The 23,480-nt window shown below is 38.3% G+C and overlaps 1 protein-coding gene across 1 annotated transcript; it reads right to left on the minus strand.

The window, feature by feature from the left end:
• Window positions 1–854: 854 nt before the first annotated feature.
• Aptx (aprataxin) lies at window positions 855–19,140 on the minus strand. Its single transcript, XM_045738803.2, has 4 exons — window positions 18,928–19,140; window positions 13,373–13,512; window positions 8,160–8,293; window positions 855–3,655 (listed from the first exon to the last, which is right to left on the minus strand). The coding sequence occupies exons 1-4, from the start codon at window positions 19,090–19,092 to the stop codon at window positions 3,495–3,497; spliced, it is 600 nt and encodes a 199-aa protein (XP_045594759.1). The 5' UTR covers window positions 19,093–19,140; the 3' UTR covers window positions 855–3,494.
• Window positions 19,141–23,480: the final 4,340 nt, after the last annotated feature.

The raw sequence follows: 23,480 nt of genomic DNA on the forward strand, positions 1-23,480 counted from the left end.
ATACCCAGCACTTCTATATGTGGTCAGTACTGAATTTCTCTGCCATATATATATGGCAAGTAGCATTGTATACCAGTACCATGCATCAAAGTTTTTCTTTTAGTAATTGTCATAAAATTGATGACTGTCAAACTTATCTGACAAAGCTAAACAGTATAAATATGAAAAAAAAATAAACTTGTAGAGCTAAATATTGTCTTTTCTACAGGTACAGTAACTGAATTTATTAATGTTAAAAAAAATTTAGTATACAATACAGTTTCATAAAATGAATTGCGTCTTTACTCAAATTACTGTACGTATATGCAATAAAAAATATATACATACATTATACTATACTGTACAATCCCCAACAAAATGGTATGTACAGTCTGCAATAGAAATACCCTAACACACAAATGAGGTAAGTTGAGTTATCCAATTAGGTGCCTCATGGGAGTACTAGCAGGTATTCAGACCAACGGAAGGTAGACATTCTATTCATACAGATTAGCCATGCCAGCAATGACTACAGTCATTTGCTCTTTATTGACTCTGCCTTTCTTATTTTTCTGCACCTGTTTGTGCACTTTTATGTTCACTGTGGTGGCAACTCGTCCTATAAATGGACCAACTCATAAAGAAATGTAGGCCTATTTAAATTTGTTGTATCAATTGTTACTGAACTTTCTTTGCAGGTTCCTGAGTTTTCATAATCATGTGGATATGGTGCCTGTAGGTGTTGGTACAGTATTGCATGTCCCAATGGATTTACAGTTTATGAAAATAAGAGTGTGTGATTTCTGTGGATATGATTGACTGGTCAAAAAAATAAAGAACTTCAGAAAAAGAAAAAAGGAATGAATACTCTTGACAGCACTGCTATATTTATTGTGACAAGTTGCAAAAAATAACTACAACTCATTTCATAATCCCATAATGTTCAGAAAGCATGTTCTAACTATAGAATGTAAATAGGTTCTCTCACTCCAGTATCCTGCTCAGTGTCTCACCTGTTCTGATCATGAAGCTGAAATTTATAAGCAGCGATCTTCTCAAGGTTCCTAGGGTTAAAAAAAAAAAAAAAAAAAAAAGTCTAGTCATCATGCTGGAGCTGGTGTGTCTCCACAAATATACACTACAATATCCTTCTGTGAATTATTAATGTGATCTAGTAAATTTATATACTGTATTCTAATTATAGGTGAAGGATTTTGTCATCAATACTGTACAGTATATGAAAAGTATATACAGTAATAAGTTTCACAATGATTCAGTAAATTTTTCTTATTTTTTATTTATATATACAAGAGTTTTTACATTCTTGTACAACCACTAGCACACGTAGCATTTCGGGCAAGTCCTTAATCCTATGTTCCCGGAATATGACCCCGCCAAATTGTTTAACAACCAGGTACCCATTTTACTTGGATAAACAGAGGCTACAGTTAAGCATTGTCGCCCAGTAAATCCTTCCTGACCAGGATACGAATCCAGGACAAAGCGCTCGCAAAACACTATTTACGAAAATGTAAATTATCCACAAATTGAACTACTGTACTATAGGAAATCATAAATACAAATACAGTATGCAGTTAGTACATTCAACTGCATTCACTAAACATTATATTACGTACATGAAATCTAAATTGTCAGCAAGTATTTGCTTTCTAGCACTACTATACAGTATATACAGTACAATAATAAATTATTTATGTTCAGGAAAATACAAAGGAACCTCCTTCTTCACCACTTTCTTAGTTATCTTTTGTTTCTTGACCCCTTCACAGTATAATTTAAATAATATTTCACACCTAAGTTGTACAAAAAAAAAGTGCATAGCCAGTATAGTTACAAAGTGCTGTCTATTAGTACAGAACATTGAGAGTTCCTTGATATACTCAGGGTGTCAGTGAGAGCAGAAAGACATAAGATGGTTCATGGAGAAAAGAAAAAAAAAAAAAAAAAGCCGAATCACTGAGGATTTTACTGAGTGTAGGAACAACAGGTAATACAAATTTGTAATCCTGGAAATCAAGACTATTCACCAAGAAATGAGTAGCTAAGCAAAACAATGCACTTTTGCAGGTTTCCATTATACTAATTATTAGAGTTAATGTTGTATTGGCAACACATCGCTGAACCAGAGACATTTTCCAATTCCTATTTTGGTGATTTGGAGGAAGGCCATGAAAGCAGCTTGCATTTAATGGTACATGATTTCTTACTCATAGTAGCTAATCATTTACATAATTCAAGACATATAATTTATTATTTACAAAGTTTATGTCGAGTCCCACAACTGTTACACTTTCTTGCAACATTGCCAGGGCTTAAGATATGATTCATTCTCTCTACTCTGTATACTATATTATTAAATGAACAAATCCACAAGGGCCGTGATGAGGATTCGAACCTGCGTCTGGGAGCATCCCAGACACTGCCTTAATCGACTCCCGGACGCAGATTCGAATCCTCGTCACGGCCCTTGTGGATTTGTTCATTTGATGCATCACGTTAGTATGATCTCTGTGTGTATATTATTAAATTTGATTGCAAATCAATAATGATCACTTGTGTGGGAGCAAAGTTACCCTACAACAATATTCAATGAATATTTCAAGTGCTGCTTTTGGGCTTTTGGTACCAGAGGACAAGAACATATTCAATAACAACCAACATTTCTTGAGAGTTTGTAAATAGCAAACATAAGTATCATCATTGCATTTGTCAGATTTCTTACAACTACTGCACATCAGTACTTTATTAGTACACATTTGCATAGCAAATATTGAGTATCCACCCAGAGGGTAAACAGGAAAATATCTTGAATCATGACAATATGGTGCGAGTGAAGTTTCCCTTTAAATCAAGATATACATCCAACCCCCATTGTGGTGATGTCATCTCAGGCAAAGTGGTCTAAGAGAAGTAATTCAGTCACAGCAAAGTTTTAGGGTAGGAGGAGGAGGGAGGATGATGGTCCCACAATCACACTTTTGAGTGAGCTAGTCTAGATGTAGTGTCAACTTATAATGTGGTATTCCAAAAATAGCAGGAAGGCCAAAAAAGCAATAAAAAAAACAATTTTGCTTTCACTATGTGAATGAAAACTTAACATATGTAATCAGTTTTCCCATTACACAAAACAAAAAAATTAATTCCAATAAACAGAATATATACAAGGGAATCTATTTTGATATCCATGGTCATTTCACAGCTATTGGAAGCTGATAAATAGAGAACAAGATAGCACCTAATCTACATCATCCTATAGTAAGAGAAACGGCATTCTTTTGAACAAGAAAAAAGGTGCCACCACTTTGTGTATCTATTCTTCTAGATGATTATTTTGTTTACAAAATAACACATTAGTGGCCCTCTACTTCTTCCATCTCTTACCTAGCAATAATTTAAGATTCACTGTCTTGGATTAGTACCCTCATTATTTATGTGGGAGGTTTGCATAAAATAGGTCATTTAATATAATAAGTAATACAGTAATCAGAAGTTTTTTAATTATTAATATGTTTATAGAGATGTTGCTTCAGCTTTGGCATATTTTGAGGAGAGTATATGCATTTGTGACATTTGAGAGGTTGATCCAAGAGTTTTTCGCCTGCTATAGGAGTCATTGTTACTACCATCCCACGTTCCTCCAAACAGCGAATAACATCTGGAAAAAAAAGTGTTTTAATTATTGATAATTTTAATTGGAACTACTGTACTGGGAAAATTCTGATAATTTTTGTGCTCACTTTCCATGTTCAAGTAAATAAATGTAGCCACAACAAGTTGAAGTAATTATGAAGGAGCAATTTTTTACACCTGCACTCATCACAGTAAAGAGGTACAGTATGTTTACTGTGCTAGCTTGCATGACCGAGGCTATCATCTTCTAATATTAGCCTGACCTGTCATCTTTGGTATCTGACTAAAGCTCCCACTTCCAGAAATAGAACTATCAATATCCTAATCACATGCAGACACATTGCCCTAAATAGAAATAGAAATGAATAGAGAAACAACCAATAGCCAGCCTCATTTCACAGAATTGAAGTAAGAGGGTACTGGAGGGAGAATTTGTCAAAATGGCCAGACCCTATTAGACCTCTTCTGACAACACATTGACTGCACATTGTGGACATGTCTGGGGAGTGCCACAGTACTGCCCCTCTAGCACCACAGGGAGGCCTACAGTGGTTCCTTGGTTATGACTAGTGTTCAGGAGAGCCATCACGTAAAACCATTAGACTCGGTTCCAAGAAGGACATGAGGTGCTCAGTTTGATTGGAAGAGCATTCACAACTAGCAGCCAAATTGAGCATGCGTCCCTAACCTTTAATGGCCAAGAAACTAGAGTGGCAATGCCCAAGCCGTGCTTGAACAAGATCATGGGTTATTAGTTGAATGTGCTTTTCTAGTTGTGGGTTTGGCTTTATTTAATACTGACAATAACAAAAGTTCACTATCTTTACTATATGTTATTGAATAAATATTCACTTACTGTACATTATTAGGTCATACAGTACTCCTAATAATCTCGGCTTGGGATCTTCAGCCAGCATTGAAATTATGCGTATGAAATGATGGTGATCTCTCATGTGCAGCCAACAATGATTTTGAAATGCCTACCAAAAACACACAACCAGTGTGTGCTTCTATGTGGATAAACAAGCCAGGTACACTGCCTGAAAAAGTAATGTTTCTAATCCAGGATCATTGGGCATATGTTATCAAAGTAATTCCTTTAATACTTCTAATGTGTTATGAATATCACTGACAAAGTATTATCACAGTATATTAATTAATAAATAAAACAAAAACATTAAAGATTATAAAATAGGATTATAAAAGCACTGGAGCAGAATGTTCATGCAGTGTCTAGTAACAAAGTACCTTGGAGAAATGCCCATTTAATATTACTGGAATCTCTCCTTGTGGCTGTGTGTATGAAATGACTAAAGCACTTGTGAGAGGCTACTGTGATTTACATTGAAAGCATGCATCTAACTTTTAACTTGTAGTATTTTTATATTAACATTTCATTGGTGCTTCCTTAAAAATAAAAGATTTATATGATTTCCACTGTTCAAGAAAGAAAGCCTATTTGGCTTATTGAGGTCTCTCAAGGCCAAAAACTGACTTTTCTCAGGAAATAAAGGCCAGGACCTTTCAGTTGTAAGCCAACTGCACTGACCGCTGTGAAAAAAGGTGAATACTGTACTATATTATACACCAAAATAAATCTATTTGTGTTTACAGTAAACAAACTTTGCTTCATTATATAATTTCTATTATTTATTTCTTATAAGTCAAAGTCTGTGATTTATATAACTGGTAGCTGTCCTTTCTGATTAAATAAGTGATGATAAAGAAAACACACTATTCCTTGCAAAATGTTATAACAGCATGGGGGTGCTTGTATGTACAGTATTATGTCAAGAATATGAGAGAGAGAGAGAGAAGAAAAAAAAAAAAAAAAAAAAAAAAAAAAAAAAAAAAAAAAAAAACCATGACAATGTCAACGCCATTTGTTGAGCGCCCCTGTCCCCATTTTCTGTTTCCCGGTGGAAGGCTGTGATCTTACCGACACCAGTGTAGTTTCTTTCTTACTATACAATTTTTACTCCTCAGAAGTGACGTGGGTGGTATCTTGGTCGATAAGAATGACTTCACCCAGGGCAGTCCTGAACTCAAGACTTGTTCCAGTGGGAACAAGTGGGCCGAGTCAGTGGAGACAGTGAATTGTCTGTGATACCCAGTGAAGTATTGGTGATTGGACCGACATATCCCAGGATGACCCAGTTGTGTTACTAGATAGAATTAATATCTGTTTGTTCTCTAAGTTCATGTTTTTTATAGGGGAAACCAGCCAGCCAGCATGTTGCTGGAGTCAAAAGTGGTGTTTAGACACTGTGATGATACTGTAGAGGGCTGACCAATGATGGACTGAGAAAGGTGGACTTGCCAGCATGAGTACCATAAAAGCATATACCATCTTAAGTTATCTTAAGATGATTTCGGGGCTTTAGTGTCCCCGCGGCCCGGTCCTAGACCAGGCCTCCACCCCCAGGAAGCAGCCCGTGACAGCTGACTAACTCCCAGGTACCTATTTACTGCTAGGTAACAGGGGCATTCAGGGTGAAAGAAACTTTGCCCATTTGTTTCTGCCTCGTGCGGGAATCGAACCCGCGCCACAGAATTACGAGTCCTGCGCGCTATCCACCAGGCTACGAGGCCCCTCTCATGTGTATTATATATATATATATATATAAAACGATGAACTGTAATGCCAATCCTGACTTTAAAAGCTTCATTGAAGGTTGTAACAGAACCCATGAGCACCACACCAGAAACAAATACCTTTTTGATATTCCAAGAGTACAACTTAATCAAACTAGAAATGCTCTACAAATCAAGGGACCCAGAATGTGGAATGACCTTCCCAATCATGTTAAAGACTGTACCTCTCTTAACCAGTTTAAGATAAAAACTAAGCACTACCTAATTAACTCTCTGTAACCTACCTTACCCCTATAATGTCAATCCATGTCTGTTATTTTTAAACAATGCTGTTTGTCGACCAAATTATATTTTTGCTGTTTTCCTGCCATGTTCCCCCTTTTTTATTTTTTATTTTTCTCAACACATTTTATACTTTAATCTCAATTAGTATTAAGTTTTAGTCTTTAGTATTTTTCCTGCCCGAAACGCTTTGCGTAATAGTGGCTTTAGGCATTGTATGTACTAGCTCTATCTATAAATTCATCAAAATCTGTATCACCCTTTGTATGTATGTACTTTGCTTAAATAAACATTTGAATCTGAATTTGAATTTGAAAAAGAAAGATTCAGGAAAGGAACCTTGAGTGTTGTATGATAAAATACAGAAGTGAACTCGCTGGGATAAAAGATCGCAGAAGTTCTTTTGTAGTGTCCTGCGTGAAAGTGACACCTGCGGTGTTGTGTTGTAAATATGTAATAAGTGTATATAGTTAAGAAGTACATGTGGTGTTTTGTTTAGTGTTGTTTACCCCCATTCCCGTTGGACAGACTATTACTACTCGGTTTTTAATAACTTACCTGTGACTCAGGGTTGGATCTGGTAAGAAGAGGCACTAAGGCCCCATAGAAAGTTTGAATGAAAAGAACCCAGTTACTGGCTAACAGACTGACCGATATAACTTACATGGTGCATGACAAGCAGATAGAAACCAGCCTGTCCTCTTACAAATAACGTTTCTTTTTGCTCGTATGCAAACTAAGGCTAAAAATTGCAGTACTAGAAAATGGATAGAAAGTCTGAATGAAAAGAACCCAGTTACTGGCTAAATGAGGCAGTAACAGACAGACCGATATAACTTACATGATGCATGACAAGCAGATAGAAACCAGCCCGTCCTCTTACAAATAACATTTCTTTTCGCTCGTATGCAAACTAAGGCTAAAAATTGCAGTACTAGAAAATGGAAGTAGCTCGCAAAAGTGACGTACTGTCTCGTTTTTCTGTTTTGGGTCCTCTGGCTTAGTTTACTAGGTTAGGAGAGGACACTAACAGTCTTCATGATGTTTTGAAACCTTAGGAGAACTTCCTGCTCTCCTAACCTTCCAAAGGACCCAAAATGTGCTGTTTTGGGTCAATTTAATTTGGAAAATAAATTACCGTTTTCTAATATGACAATTTTTGGCCATAGTGCATACGAGCAAAAAGCAACTTTATTTGTAAGAGGACAGGTTGGATAAACAGTGATTGACAGATACATACACACATACATAACTAACGTCTTATACTTGGGGTCCAAGCCCAAAGTAATCCTTTGCCCTTTATTGCCTGAAACGCTATGCGTGTTAGTGGATTTGCAAGAATGTAAAAATACCAATATTATGTAATCTCACAAACCTATTGTACCCTCTTGTAAGTAAATAAATAAATAAATATATAAATGACAGGTGGAAGGTACATGGAGGAGAAATGACTGATTTAGTTTGCACTTCTGTTTCTAGAAACACATTCCAAGTGCTGAATGGGGGTATGCCAGTTACTGATTAATAGCCATGCACACTTTGTTACATATCAAGATAATTATTAGAATAACAGTGAAGGCATTTCGACTGTTACATTACATTTTTGTAATAAATTTATAATACTATACCCAATAAAATGAGTGAAAACTAGCCTGCACTATCCAGAAAGTAGCGTGTGTTGAAGGAGTTCCAGTGACGTTTTGTCTTCAAGCATGGAGAGTCAAAATCTTGACTAATCATGTGCAGGTGCAACTGAGACATACTAGGAATTGCATGGTATCCATACCTGTTAGAAATAAGCAAGTATTAATGTGCAGTACAGCATATACAATATTAATAAATCTGACTAGACACTACAGTAATGACAGGAGTAACTGTTTTGAGTTGAAATGGCAATGAGGTCCTGGAAATGCCATGTGGTTGCCAACTGTATACATATTATTGAGAATTCTATGTGAAAAACAGGATACATACCCAAGCATTGTATTAAATACAGTTCATATAATGTTAAAAGTACTTAGTTTATTTTACAATTCTTATTTGCACAATAATAAATCCACAAAATTAGAAATACTGTACAGTATTTTGATCACAGGCAAACATCCATGAGTATAGAGTGCTTGGAGCTATATGTGCAGAGGATTTTCTTCCCTGTGTGCTCCCTAGAGCTGCTCTTGCACTGCCAGGGTCCTCTTCCCTAAAGTGTTCAGGGTTCATTTCCTTAGAGGGCTTCCTTGCTTATGGTGGTCCTTGCCCTGCGTAAGTCCATTTGTTTTTTATTTTCTGTCTTTCCTCAGATCAGGAGCGAGTTTTGGTTGGCAGAGCACAATGGGATTTGTACAATCTAACCACTGCATGCCAAGGTAGGCCTTCTCAAACTTCAGTAAGCTTGGTCTGCTTATACAGTACTCGTTTCAGGGTCTATCCGACTCTTCCGTCAAAGAGGGGCATTTTCTTGCACCTCTTCATGTCTGTTTGCCCCACTCTCCTGTAGGACATTGGGATGCAGCTCCATGTTGAAGATCCATAGTGGTCGGTTACACTGGTGCGGTAGACCTTTGCACTCATTGCACCTGGGCACTGTCGTCTGCTTCTCGAGCCTCTGGAGCTGCATTAAGTTGGTTTCTCACCTTTTTTCCAGTCCAGAATCGGGTTTCTCCAGGTCTCACATTCTTCCTTGCTCTATCCAGGTTGAATCGGTGCATTCCTTGCCCCTCCTTTTGGGTGGCCCTCTTGTTCTGGGCCCATATCAAACTCAAATTGGGCACTTTTTGATTGCCCTGTACCTTCTGGACGCATCCTGGGATCCTCCAATACTTCTGGGATTTGGGGATTGGTTAACTTTATTGTGGAATGACAGGTTCCCCTTCTCGGGTCCTTCCGTTTGGCCTCTGGCTCCTCACATTTTACGTGTTTTGCTCAAATAATAGTGGCCCATCTTTATTTTCTTGGTGTTATCGTCCTGGCCTACGTCAATGACTGGGTGATGTAGACTCCCAGCCAGTCTGCATGTCTGCTGGCCAGGGTTCAGGATTCTTCTCCGGTTCCTAGTGAATTGGCAGAAGTCCCTTTGGTTCTGGCCCGGGTTTTGACTTGACCGGGCTTCATTTGAGACTAGATGTCAACCTCATTGGCCCTGCCTCTGGTAGACTTCCATGGCTGCTGCACCGCTTTGGACCCGTTGCACATCACATGGGAGAACTCTTTGCTCTCCTTTAGTGCTGGGGTGTTTGTTCTTTTGGCCTTGGGGGTCGGTATGTTCGTCCGCAGCTGGGTCCTTCTTTTATGGAGAAAGATAAGTCGGTTGGCTTCTATAGGGGTCCGATGGTATTTGATGCTTGCTCGGTTCAACCAGGAGTGTGTCACGTTCTTTGTCTGGCGACAGCTCACTGCCACTACCTTCATGCCCCCACTTCTGCTTTAGTGGACTTGTTGTGAGTTGATCCCATTTTCCTGGTTCCCTGTTCTACGGCTTGTGTTTTCCAAGTTGTCCGCAGTGTTCTTGAGCTGCAGTGTCCAGCCTGCAGTCTACTCTCGTGCCCATGCCATTCGTCTGTTTGCCACTCTTGCCTGTATTTGCCAATATGTCTTGGGCTGATTTTTAGCTGCAGGGTTATGGTGGCCATGCAGGTCCCCTGCAACTGGGTATCTCATTAATGATCCTGGTCCTTGTCGGCCTTGGATGGCTTTGGGTCGTATGTTTTAGCCTCGTGGTGTTTTCTTCCTTTTCTGGGGGATAGCCACAAGGGAGGACTATCCTCCAGAAAACTAGTACCAGTACTGAAAATAATAAAATGCCAATTTCTGGGCGAGCTCTAGTGGCTCCCTGACACCCTCCCTCACCCAAAGAGTCTGGGGTGGTCTTTCCATCATCATAGAACTGAGGGTGGAGTAGCCGGCTAACCCAATCTGCCTCCCTAATTCCCCCAAACGAAGGAGGGGAAAGGTGGGACAAATGAGCTTGCACTAGTTTCATAGCTTTTCAATCATTTGTTTATATTATTGGGGGAGTTCTTTTGATGAGTCTGAGGTAGAGATATTTCCTTAAACCAGCAGTGGTCTGTTTTGTCTTGCTGACTTTGTGGGTTATCTTGAGATTCTTGAGGTTACCTTGAGATGATTTCGGGGCTTTAGTGTCCCCGCGGCCCGGTCCTCGACCAGGCCTCCACCCCCAGGAAGCAGCCCGTGACAGCTGACTAACACCCAGGTACCTATTTTACTCCCAGGTAACAAGGGCATAGGGTGAAAGAAACTTTGCCCATTGTTTCTCGCCGGCGCCCGGGATCGAACCAGGGACCACAGGATCACAAGTCCAGCGTGCTGTCCGCTCGGCCGACCAGCTCGCTTCCCTGGTGATGGCAGACATGATTCAATTCACTGGCAATTTGATCATAGTGTTACTGCTCTCTGCACCTCTTTAGAAGGGTCCAGGTTCTGGCTCATGGTCCCAGTAGGCCTAAGGGAACTCCATGACTAATGGCACCTAGTAGTTTGGCACTGTATCAGCATTGTAGCTTCAGGGAGCCACTGGGGTTCACCCAGAAATTGGCATTTCATTACGTTCAACATTGGTTTTTTGTCCAGTAATGGTACTCCCCCGCTACCTTCATGTCACCAATTCTGCCTCAGTGGATGCTTTTTTGGGGTGATCCAGTTTCCTTGGTTCCTTCTTTTAAGGCTCATGTTGCCGAGGTTGTCTGCAGTGTCATCAAGTCTACCCAGCCTCCTGCTTTCCTTCATGCCAGTGATGTTCAGAAGTGTCCTGTTCTCGGAGTGGTTTTCCTAACATATCCTGGACTGATATTCAGGCACAGGGGCTTTGGCAGTTTAACAGGGTCCTTGGAGCCTGGTATATGGTTAATGTTCACAGACCTCGTCATGCTTGTGTCACCTTGGGCTGTCTCTCTCAACCTGGAGTCTCATCTTCATTCTGACTGTTTGGGGTTTATCCTCCTCCCTACTGAGTTCCTCTCATTCTTCTCTGTGGGTAGTTAGCTTCAGGAAGCCACAAGGTGCTCCCACCAAAAACCCAGCATTGAATGTAATGAAATTCCCTTTTCTTGGTGAGCTCTGCGATTCCTTTTCCTCCTTCCAAGTTGTCGGTTGGAGTTTTTTCATTTGCGCATCTGCTCTAGAACTGGCTTCATAACCCAATAGGCACTAGAGGCTTCTGGCCCCTTCACAACTAGTGGAGGGGGGGAGGTAATGCTAGCGAAATTCAATGAGAAACCAGGTCTCCTCTAGAAAGAAGCATAACATTACATTCAATGCTAGGTTTCTGGTGGGAGCTTCGTGTGGCTTCCTGAAGCTAACTACCAGCAGAGAAGAAAGGAGCTCACCAGGGATGAGAATCGACTGCAGGCAGTCAGAATAAAAATGAGACTCCAGACCAAGAGAGACAACCAAAGGTCACACAGGTATGACAAGGCCCATGAACAATAACCAAATACCAGACCCCCAGAACCCTGCTAGACTGCCAAAACCCTGTGCCCAAATATCAGCCCAGGATATGTTAGCAAAATCTGCTGCAAGAGCAGCATACTGTACTTCCAAACATCATTGGGTACATTCAATGCTGTTTTTTTTGTACTGATATTTTTTTCAATCTCATGATATTCATTCCACTTGTTAACCACCCATACAAAGCAAGAGTGTTTCCTTACATTTCTTTGACTCATTTCCAGCTTCCGTTGAAGTAATTTTGTCCTATTTTCCATCAGTTTAATACTTTGCTACAAGTCAGAATCATACAAATAATGATAAACATTTATTCCACATGCTTAGACAGTTTCTACATCATGTAATGTTCAATCATACATCTTGCCTTCAAAACAGGACTTTGAACTCTGTAGTTGCTGCCATCTTTTGGAAAAATAAGAAAAAGTCATGACTTGAGGTAGCTTTAAAAAATGCCAAGAATACCTCCCTCAATATCCAACATTCACACTTCACACCTATTTTAAGCTTTTATTTTAGACGTAACTGATCTGTTGTTTTGTACATCATGACATAAGTCAAACTGATATACTGAACAATGCACCTTCCCAGTCTGGACCTCCCGGTAGCAGATCCCTCTAACCAGTGGACAAAATCAATCCACCCGCTTTACTCTCTGGAATTCAGATTTCTAAACAAAAATGGAATTCAGAGAAGGAAGCAACAAAATATTAATCATTGTCTCAATGCAGAGGAATTTCTATTAAATCGTATTTGTTTTTCTTACTTTTGCTAATATTGCTTTTTAATTTGTAAATATTATTCACAACAGTGCATTTATATTTTTTAAATGTTTTATTAAGCTTGTACAGCTTAATAAAATTAAGCTATAAATAAAATAAATGATAAGGGATTTGTGGATATGTGGGCCTGCAGGCCGCTCCAAGCAACAGCCTGTTGGACCAAGTTATCACAACTCGACAGGCCGGGCTCTTGGAGTAGAAGAACTCCCAGAACCCTCTCTAGGTATGCTCCGGGCAAGTATGGTAAGTTTCAAGACAGTACAGTATGAAGAAGCATTATCAAAATATAGCACAGAAACTAAATACATAACAGAAAGAAACCATAAGGTATGGTTTAGCCAAGGATACCCTAACAAGTATACATAGCATTGTAATTATAAATATTATTTTTATAAATTCTGTACAAGTACAGAACAAACACATGGAATACTTTGGTTGAAATTTCTAGAATAAATGCACAGTGCAATATTGCTATTGGTACAATTACTAGGCGAGTGCAATATATACAGTATTTAAATAGGTCTGAAAAAGTTTGAGTAATAAAGCTAAATATAGTATCATTATTTAAAAACAAATTCATTAGTACTGTACAGCATACTAAACATTCATTATTTTAAAAATCTTACCTAAATTCAACCTGTGGGTACTTTGCTGCTAATAGGTGACACTGTTCCTCCATATATCGCAGTAACTCACTCTGCTCTCTCTTGAGTGATTTTAAGTTTGGAATATTTAACTTGGGTATTACCAAAAAATGGTAGCGTGCCTGAAAAAGGTTGAACACTTCCATTAATTGAAGCACTGTTATACTTGTACAGAACATTATTACATTATTATAAAACTCTATTAAGCACTTCCTTTTGACAGAGCTATTGTAGTATAAAATGAATTTAGAAAAAACCCAGACAAAACTGGCAGGACTCTTCATAAATCTGGATCCAGCTCTGGGGCCAAATCCTTTTGTATGCAAATATGGTTATACTGTATACATGGTAATGGTAATTAATAAAGTTTTGACATTTCTTCAGAAACATATTTCCACGTCTTTTAATTAAAGGTGTGCCAATGTATCGGAAAAACTTCAGCAGGCATTGGTGACATTTTTTTTTACACAGGTGGGCAGAGGAGATGACCATTTCCTGTTAGCAGGCCTGGAGCTTTGCATCCAACAGATTATCACAAGCTTTGCTCTGCCTGTCTTTCTTGGGACAAGCGCTTTCAAAACTTTAACTTACAACCAAGTCCCAATTATTGCTGGATGAACAGCTAAGGATCAGTGACCAATCATCTCTCCATTTAAAGAGCCCAAACCCAGTACACTATCACTGATGAAATGTGGGATGAGCATGCTACTGCTGTACCACAGGCATTGTGACAATTTCTTATCTACCACAATACATCTTTCTCAAAATAAGAATTTGTTTCATATTGATCATGGTCCATATGCACCTACCATCATGCATTTGCACAAAGATATTGCTTATTCAGTAATACATTACTTTTATTATTATTCTTGTTAACTTATTTTAGTCATGGATACCTACATGTGAGTGGTAGATGAGGAAATCAGGCAAAATTTCCAGGCAAAATCTGGCAAAATTTCCCTGAATTTCCAGGGACACATTCTAAATATAGCAACATAAGTTTCTAAAACTGTTGGCATTCTTTCTAAGATCAGATATTAGATCACCCTGCCCTAGTGATGCTCTATTAACCTCTCATCTATCCTTATCTCAACTATGGTATTTGTGCTTGGGGGTTCCACTACCCAAAATCATTTACGTCATCTAATTATCCAACACAAAGCTTCTATTAGAACCATATCTAACTCTGGCTCCAGACAGCACTCAAATCAAAAACTCTGGCCCCTTACTCAAATATCTGAATATGTTGAATATTAAGTCACTGCACATCCTCTCATGTGTACTCTATATATTTAAAACTCTGAATTGTAATGTCAATCCTGACCTTAAAAGCTTCTTAGAAGGTTGTAACAGAACCCATGGGCACTACACCAGAAACAAATACCTATTTGATATTCCAAGAGTACGACTTAATCAAACTAGAAGTGCTCTACAAATCAAGGGTCCCAGAATGTGGAATGACCTTCCCAATCATGTCAAAGGCTGTACCTCTCTCAACCAGTTTAAGATGAAAACTAAGTACAACCTAATTAACTCCATGTAACCTACCTTACCCCTAAATGTCAACCCATGTCTTACTATTTTTAAACAATGCTGTTTGTTGACCAACTTATATATTGGATATTTTCTACCATATTTTCCCCTTTTTAATCTTTTATTTTTTTTATTTCAATGCAATTTATACTTTAAGCTCAATTACTATTAAGTTTTAGTCTAAGTGTTTTTCCCCACCTCACCTTGCCCGAAACGCTATGCGTACTAGTGGCTTTAGGTATTGTATGTACTAGCTCTATCTATAAATCCAACATTATGTTTGTAACTAATCCTCTATGTATCTACTTTTACCTGAATAAACATTTGATTTGATTTGATTTGAAAATATTATGGCAACTATAAATTGAGCTTAAACACAAAAAGGACATCACTCTTTGATAGTACTAGTATAGTATTCCACATTAGCAAATTTACATAGATTTTGCCAAGCATTTAGAACATGTTGTGACCCTTCCCCATACACCATAAATTGCAATGTATGTAGGCCTGATAGATGAGCTGGAGTATCTATAATATTCATCTACAATAGAAACATACATGTTTGACAAATCACAGGTGCTTTGAGATATGTCTTCTCCATCACTTCATTAAAAAAAAAAAGAAGGCAGTCCAATGTTGGGTTATAATTATGAGGACAATCCTTAACTTTAGTGTTAAACAAGTTGAACAACTGTGTGACCAGCTGTTCAGGTGCTTAAGCAGACAGGTGTGGACTGGAAGGGAGGGGGGGGGGGGGAATACAATCTAAATAAATTCGGTACAGTAGTGTAAGCACAATACAGTACAAAAGCTTGTCTGTCCAAGTTTCAGGCCAGATGCTTGGGGCTAACCTCACCCAGCTTTGCAGGGTGAATGGTCTGGGGTACAGCATGGACATAGACCAGTTGGGACCAACTCCAGTGCCAATATTAACAAATATTGACCTCTAACCCAGCCTGCTGTGTGATTTTTAATGTCTGAAATCTTGAATGTATTTTCCATAGAGTTTTGAAGTAACTCCTGCCATTTACCAGCACATTTTCATGATTTATTTGAAAACAATGAACTGAATTAATATAGGTTACAATTTTCATTTGTATGTACTGTATATGTGTATACATATACATGCATATGTGTGAAGGTATATGTACATATACATATGTGAGTACATATACATATGTGTACATATACATACATATGAGTACATATACATGAGTACATATACATATATATGTGTACATATACATATATATGTGTACATATACATATATGTATGTATACATATACATACACATGTGTGTACATATACACACATGTGTGTACATATACACACACGTGTGTACATATACACACACGTGTGTACATATACACACACGTGTTTACATATGCACACACATGTGTGTACATATGCACACACATGTGTGTACATATGCATACACATGTGTGTACATATACATACACATGTGTGTACATATACATACACATGTGTACATATACATACACATGTGTGTACATATACATACACATGTGTGTACATATACATACACATGTGTGTACATATACATACACATGTGTGTACATATACATACACATGTGTGTACATATACATACACATGTGTGTACATATACATACACATGTGTGTACATATACATACACATGTGTGTACATATACATACACATGTGTGTACATATACATACACATGTGTGTACATATACATACACATGTGTGTACATATACATACACATGTGTGTACATATATATATACATGTGTGTACATATATATATATATATATATATATATATATATATATATATATATATATATATATATATATATATATATATCTATATATATATGCGAACAAGCCTGAATGGTCCCACGGGACTATATGCGAATGAATATATATATATACATGTGTGTACATATATATATATATATATGCATGTGTGTACACATATATATATATATATGTCGTACCTAGTAGCCAGAACTCACTTCTCAGCCTACTATTCAAGGCCCGATTTGCCTAATAAGCCAAGTTTTCCTGAATTAATATATTTACTATAATTTTTTTCTTATGAAATGATAAAGCAACCCTTTTCACTATGTATGAGGTCAATTTTTTATTATTGGAGTTAAAATTAACGTAGATATATGACCGAACCTAACCAACCCTACCTAACCTAACCTAACCTATATTTATATGTAAGGTTAGGTTAGGTAGCCAAAAAAGCTAGGTTAGGTTAGGTTAGGTAGGTTAGGTAGACGAAAAAACATTAATTCATGAAAACTTGGCTTATTAGGCAAATCGGGCCTTGAATAGTAGGCTGAGAAGTGCGTTCTGGCTATTAGGTACGACATATATATATATATATATATATATATATATATATGTCGTACCTAGTAGCCAGAACTCACTTCTCAGCCTACTATTCAAGGCCCGATTTGCCTAATAAGCCAAGTTTTCCTGAATTAATATATTTACTATAATTTATTTCTTATGAAATGATAAAGCAACCCTTTTCTCTATGTATGAGGTCAATTTTTTTTTATTGGAGTTAAAATTAACGTAGATATATGACCGAACCTAACCAACCCTACCTAACCTAACCTAACCTATATTTATAGGTAAGGTTAGGTTAGGTAGCCAAAAAAAGCTAGGTTAGGTTAGGTTAGGTAGGTTAGGTACACGAAAAAACATTAATTCATGAAAACTTGGCTTATTAGGCAAATCGGGCCTTGAATAGTAGGCTGAGAAGTGCGTTCTGGCTATTAGGTACGACATATATATATATATATATATATATATATATATGTCGTACCTAATAGCCAGAACGCACTTCTCAGCCTACTATTCAAGGCCCGATTTGCCTAATAAGCCAAGTTTTCATGAATTAATGTTTTTTCGTCTACCTAACCTACCTAACCTAACCTAACCTAGCTTTTTTTGGCTACCTAACCTAACCTTACCTATAAATATAGGTTAGGTTAGGTTAGGTAGGGTTGGTTAGGTTCGGTCATATATCTACGTTAATTTTAACTCCAATAAAAAAAAATTGACCTCATACATAGAGAAAAGGGTTGCTTTATCATTTCATAAGAAAAAAATTATAGTAAATATATTAATTCAGGAAAACTTGGCTTATTAGGCAAATCGGGCCTTGAATAGTAGGCTGAGAAGTGAGTTCTGGCTACTAGGTACGACATATATATATATATATATATATACATGTGTGTACATAAATATACATGTGTGTACATAAATATACATGTGTGTACATAAATATACATGTGTGTACATAAATATACATGTGTGTACATGTCACTACGTAGGTCATTACTACTTGTCAAGGCGCGCTTACGATGTTTTTCAAATAATATAAGATTAAACAAATTTAATTAATGTCTGTTGAGGTTTATGTATTAGTATTCAAATGAAAATATGGTTACATCATTGCATGTTAGGCAAATAATTTAGTATACTGTATATAACTTGAACGTAGATTGTATACTAAATCAACTATATATACATGCTTTGCAACTCTCTCTCACGTGTATGTGAAAAGTTACGACGTTTCGTTAATTTCATTGTAACTGCTCTTTTTTAAAGCATATATTATAACAGACGAGTGAAGAGTTGAGACAGTAGTTGAAATTGAAATAAGTTTACTGAGGTAAAATACACACAAAGGGATGAGGTAACTTAAGCTATTCTCACCCCGTTCAGTACATCGTGTCAATACATAAATATACACACATCACAAACAATAAACATATTACCAAACATTGTGAGAGATCAACATGTACATTTGGTAAAGGCAGGTGTGGAGGAGGAGGAGGAGAGGGCGTGTGGGCCGGACAGGCAGGTGTCAAGGGACATCCGTCCGTCCTCACTACTAAACTCAACAGCAAATCGGACCGTATACAGGGCACAACAAAGACCACAGTCGGCCATCACCCACCGCTACACCACTGGGCTCTTTTGCCCAGACTTATTTTACCTTGGGATACTTGTCTTTGATGATAACGATCCGATCGTCTGATTCTACGAGGAGATTGGGGTCGTTCATGGAAGTCAGGAGTCCCTGTGACCAGTGAGTCTTCTTCGCTGGCGGTAAAGGTGTAGAGTCAGAAGCAGCTCTCTTGCTAGGTGTAGCGGCCGCCATCTTGCACCGCCATACCTCTTCTCTCTCCTCCCCAGCAGCCCTCCCATACCCCCTCCCACCCATATAAACCCCCTCGGCTCTCACACCTCTCTACCTCACCCCACTAACAACTTCCACTCCATTTCCCCCCCTCCCTTTTCTCTCCCCTCCTCTCCCGCCTCCCTCGGTAACTCCCACCACCGCGCCTACGAGTTAAATGCTGCTATTCTAAGCATATGTATAGTAGAGCAATTTAGATTTCTTTTACTTTCTGGGGGACTACTGAGCCTTCCTAATAACAAATTGAAGCAGTTACCCTACCAATGAATCAATATATCATGTTATTTACAAATATTTAACTAGATCAAAGCTAGCATATATAATTTTCAGCTGACATTCCTATCTAATTCATATAATCCATCGCTATGTTAATTCATATAAAAATATGTATACATTGATTATAATATATACATACAAGGTGCACTATTATATATTTTTATTATTCATTAATATAAACAAGAGTTCTTACATTCTTGTACAGCCACTAGCACGCATAGCGTGTCTGGCAAGTCTTTAATCCTAATTTTCCCTGACCCGCCAAATCGTTAAACAAACAGGTACCCATTCACTGCTGGGTGAACAGAGGCTACAGTTAAGGATTGACACCCGATCAACCCGTCCTCGACTCAAGTCCATTACATCCAGCGGTCGACCCCACAGACGCATTCATAAACTTTTGCATGCTGTTCATTTGAAACGGGAATTTTCTTAACTATAAATTAATATTATAATATATTAGCATATTGTGCATATATAGGCATAGGTTAGGTTAGGTGTTTAGGTTCTGTTGGTGATTATCCAGTTCAAGTTCAAGTATGTTTATTGAGACGAAAGAAAAGCATCTCAAAGGGATTGAGTAGCTTAGGCTATTTCTACCCCCCTTCGGTGTTTATTTGTATTTTTAGTACGTGGGTGAAGTATTGTTCCTTCCGTTGTGGTTCGAACAAAATTCGTCAGTGAAACACTTGTTCCGTAAGTGTTCGTACGAAATCAGTTGTGAGTCGTGTGTAAACCGTTTTTCATTCATAAACAGGGGGTGTGGCGGGTGGATGGAATCACTTTTAGGTCTTTGTTTGGAGGAAATTGAAATTTAAATACGTTTATTGAGGTAAAAATACACACAAAGGGATGAGGTAGCTCAAGCTATTCTCACCCCGATCAGTACAACGTGTTCATACATATATAGACACATCACAAACAATAAACATATTACCGAATATTCTGAGAGATAAACATACATTTCTTCCTTTACACGCAGTATGTTAGTGTTGTTTGGAGGACGCAACCCCAGGGAGGCCGGGCTGCAATCCTCCCGTATTCAGGAGGATTGCAGCCCGTATTCGAATATTCGTATCCTGTATATAAATATTCCATCAAAAGTTAGTTTTATAGGTAGATAATTGCAAAGGCTATACCTATGCTTCTAAATTCTTTAATAATTTGACAATTTTGAGAATGTTGCTCGAGACAACTTCTCCAAATTCTCCAAAAGGTCAGTTGTAACACAAAGAAGGAAAGTTTTAAGTTCAAAGAGCTGCAATTTAATGTATAGGGCCGAAAATAAGAGAAGCTTTTCACCTATAGGATTTTAAACCCATGGAACAGCCTATCCGCAGTAGCCATAAATGCCAAAAGTCTGTCGAATTTTAAAATTAGCTACAAACAAATTACCAAGACAAATGAGGGAACCTTTGACAAGCCGCCGGCTTGCTGTCCTCGTCGAGGCCACTAGAGTATTAGTGGTCCTCAGGTAAATTCAATTATAATGATGAAGTGTCTCGTTCGTTGTCACAGAGTTGATTTTAATTATTGTATTATTCAGCCATAGAATATAATTAGGTCCAGGTAGTACAGTCGGCTTCGTTCTCGACGCACAATCGAGAATTCCGGGTTCGATTCCCGGGCTGGAGAGAAATGGTTGGGCATATTTCCATTCACCTAGCAGTAATTAGATACCCAGAAGTTACTCAACTTGTTGTGGGGTTGTGTCCTGGGCACAATCAGGGTTGTGGGATTGTACCTGATCAACCAGGCTGTGATTCGTAGGTCAGGCTGCGAGCAGCCGCGTCCAACAGCCTGGTTGACCAGTCCAGCAACCAGGAGGCCTGGTCGACCAGTCCAGCAACCAGGAGGCCTGGTCGACCAGTCCAGCAACCAGGAGGCCTGGTCGACCAGTCCAGCAACCAGGAGGCCTGGTCGACCAGTCCAGCAACCAGGAGGCCTGGTCGACCAGTCCAGCAACCAGGAGGCCTGGTCGACCAGTCCAGCAACCAGGAGGCCTGGTCGACGACCGGGCCGCGGGGACGCTAAGCCCCGAAAACACCTCAAGGTAACCTTCCTGTCTCCCGACACAATGAATTATTATTAATTATAAGGGAAAAGTTCATATGCTCATGTTCATTATATGGGCTCGACAGGAATTAACTTAGTAGGCAAACTTGGGATACTTGTATATTATTTTGGATATACGTATAGTCACATAATTTGGGATTAAATATTTGGACATTTCTTGAATATTAATGATACATGTATTTTTTTATTATTATTCACTAAATTACTTAGTCATGTTAAATATGTGATCTGTTGACAGGTTACATTTGGTCAGATGTACTTTTAAGCAAAATAGTTTATGTTTGTGGTTAATTATTGTTACATATGCAGGCGATGAGTCACAATAACGTGGGTAAAGTATGTTGACCAGACCAACTCAAGTCGATTGTTACAATCGACTTGAGAATGGTCCAGGACGGACCGAAACGTCGTCGTCCCTTCACCTTCTAGTGTGTGGTCTGGTCATCATTGTTACATATCATTTTAATTTTCCTATAATGAGCACCACAGTATAGGAGGCGATGGAAAGATACAGTCAGGTGTATGCACTACAGTAAGCATACAAGCTTTGATGACTTTGCTAAAATTTCTGGTAGTATCCAGTATATATAAATTTTAATTAAATACTTTGACATTCCTTGAACATTTGTGATAGGAATCAACAAATTCTGGATATCGTTCACATTTCATTACATAGTGATCAAATGGGCGAATAGTCTAATTTGTCGACACAATTTACATTTGGCTAAACCTTGATCAGCAGGTGATACAAACTCTCAGAGATGTTTACACAGTTGAGCAATAGAATCATCGGTTAACGACATGGTCTAGTTACAACCTGGCCATACAGTCGGGTCTCAAGAAAAGGTATTTGAATCTGTTTACATAGTTAAAAGCTGGAATCCATAATACAGTTGATTTTTTTACGAACAGTTCCTTGCCGTCTGGGTGAGCGCCGATTTATCTTTTTTCTTGTTTGCTTGGATGACTAAGCGAAATATATACCAGTGGTATGGGTCATTATATCAGCACAACTAATGATGTGTTCACTAGATTTATTATGCATAGTTTACTAGCTAAGGAAACCAACCTGCGCGATGCCTTGTTCAAAGTCTCTTGTTACACTTTTATGCCCTTGGAACAATACAGATGACTTTCTGTTGAATAAGTTGTAATCTCTGTTACAGCAAAAGAAGCCACCTTCCAACATATATTCTGGCGAGCTCACTCACAATGACATGTCGGTTTGCAATGTCAAAGACAGACTTGCGATCTTGGATAGTAGTATATGACTTGTCGGTATGTAGGGTGAGGAAAGTGATATGCAGTCATACACACTTCTTCCATACATGAAACCATATATCTATTGAACGTGCGCAAGGCTCTTATTCTATGAAGGAAACGATTTAGGACTATTATCTTGATTGTTTTGCAGAGGCAACAAGTAAATGTAACTGAGCTGAATTTTTTTTATTAGGTTTGTGAATTAGTATGACGATACTGTTGGTCCGCGAGATATGGAGCAGTTAGTATGACAATACTTTTTTCAGGGATATTCCTGCGCGGGTCCTAAGTCTCCGGCTGGCCAACTAAGTGTTACTTGTTTCTTGTTTCTGTTTTACTAAGGCGGCGTATGAGTATTTATGACGCTTCAGTAAGATTTTGCCCAATGTGCTTAACAACTTCTTCTGCTGTTATGATAATACTGATCTCGTAGACCAATCAGATGCATGACGATACTGTTGGTCAACGAGATATGGAGTTCGCTTGTTGCATAGCTTATATTATACAGTTTAATTAAGGAGAGAATTTCTTAGTCTTAAAGGAAGTATAAAGGTAATAGGTCATAAGTGATACAATACACACTGGGGGAGGTGGCTTTCCCATAATTCATCTTCCTTATGGAATAGGAAATCAACGAGCCTTTGTTTTCGTGTCACGCATTCGATGTTAATTATGTGACAGCCATACTCTATGGCTAACTCATCAGCTATCATACACTCAGTGGCTGATACTAT

Source organism: Procambarus clarkii, chromosome 43, assembly GCF_040958095.1.
Source record: "Procambarus clarkii isolate CNS0578487 chromosome 43, FALCON_Pclarkii_2.0, whole genome shotgun sequence".
Classification (NCBI taxonomy): domain Eukaryota; kingdom Metazoa; phylum Arthropoda; class Malacostraca; order Decapoda; family Cambaridae; genus Procambarus; species Procambarus clarkii.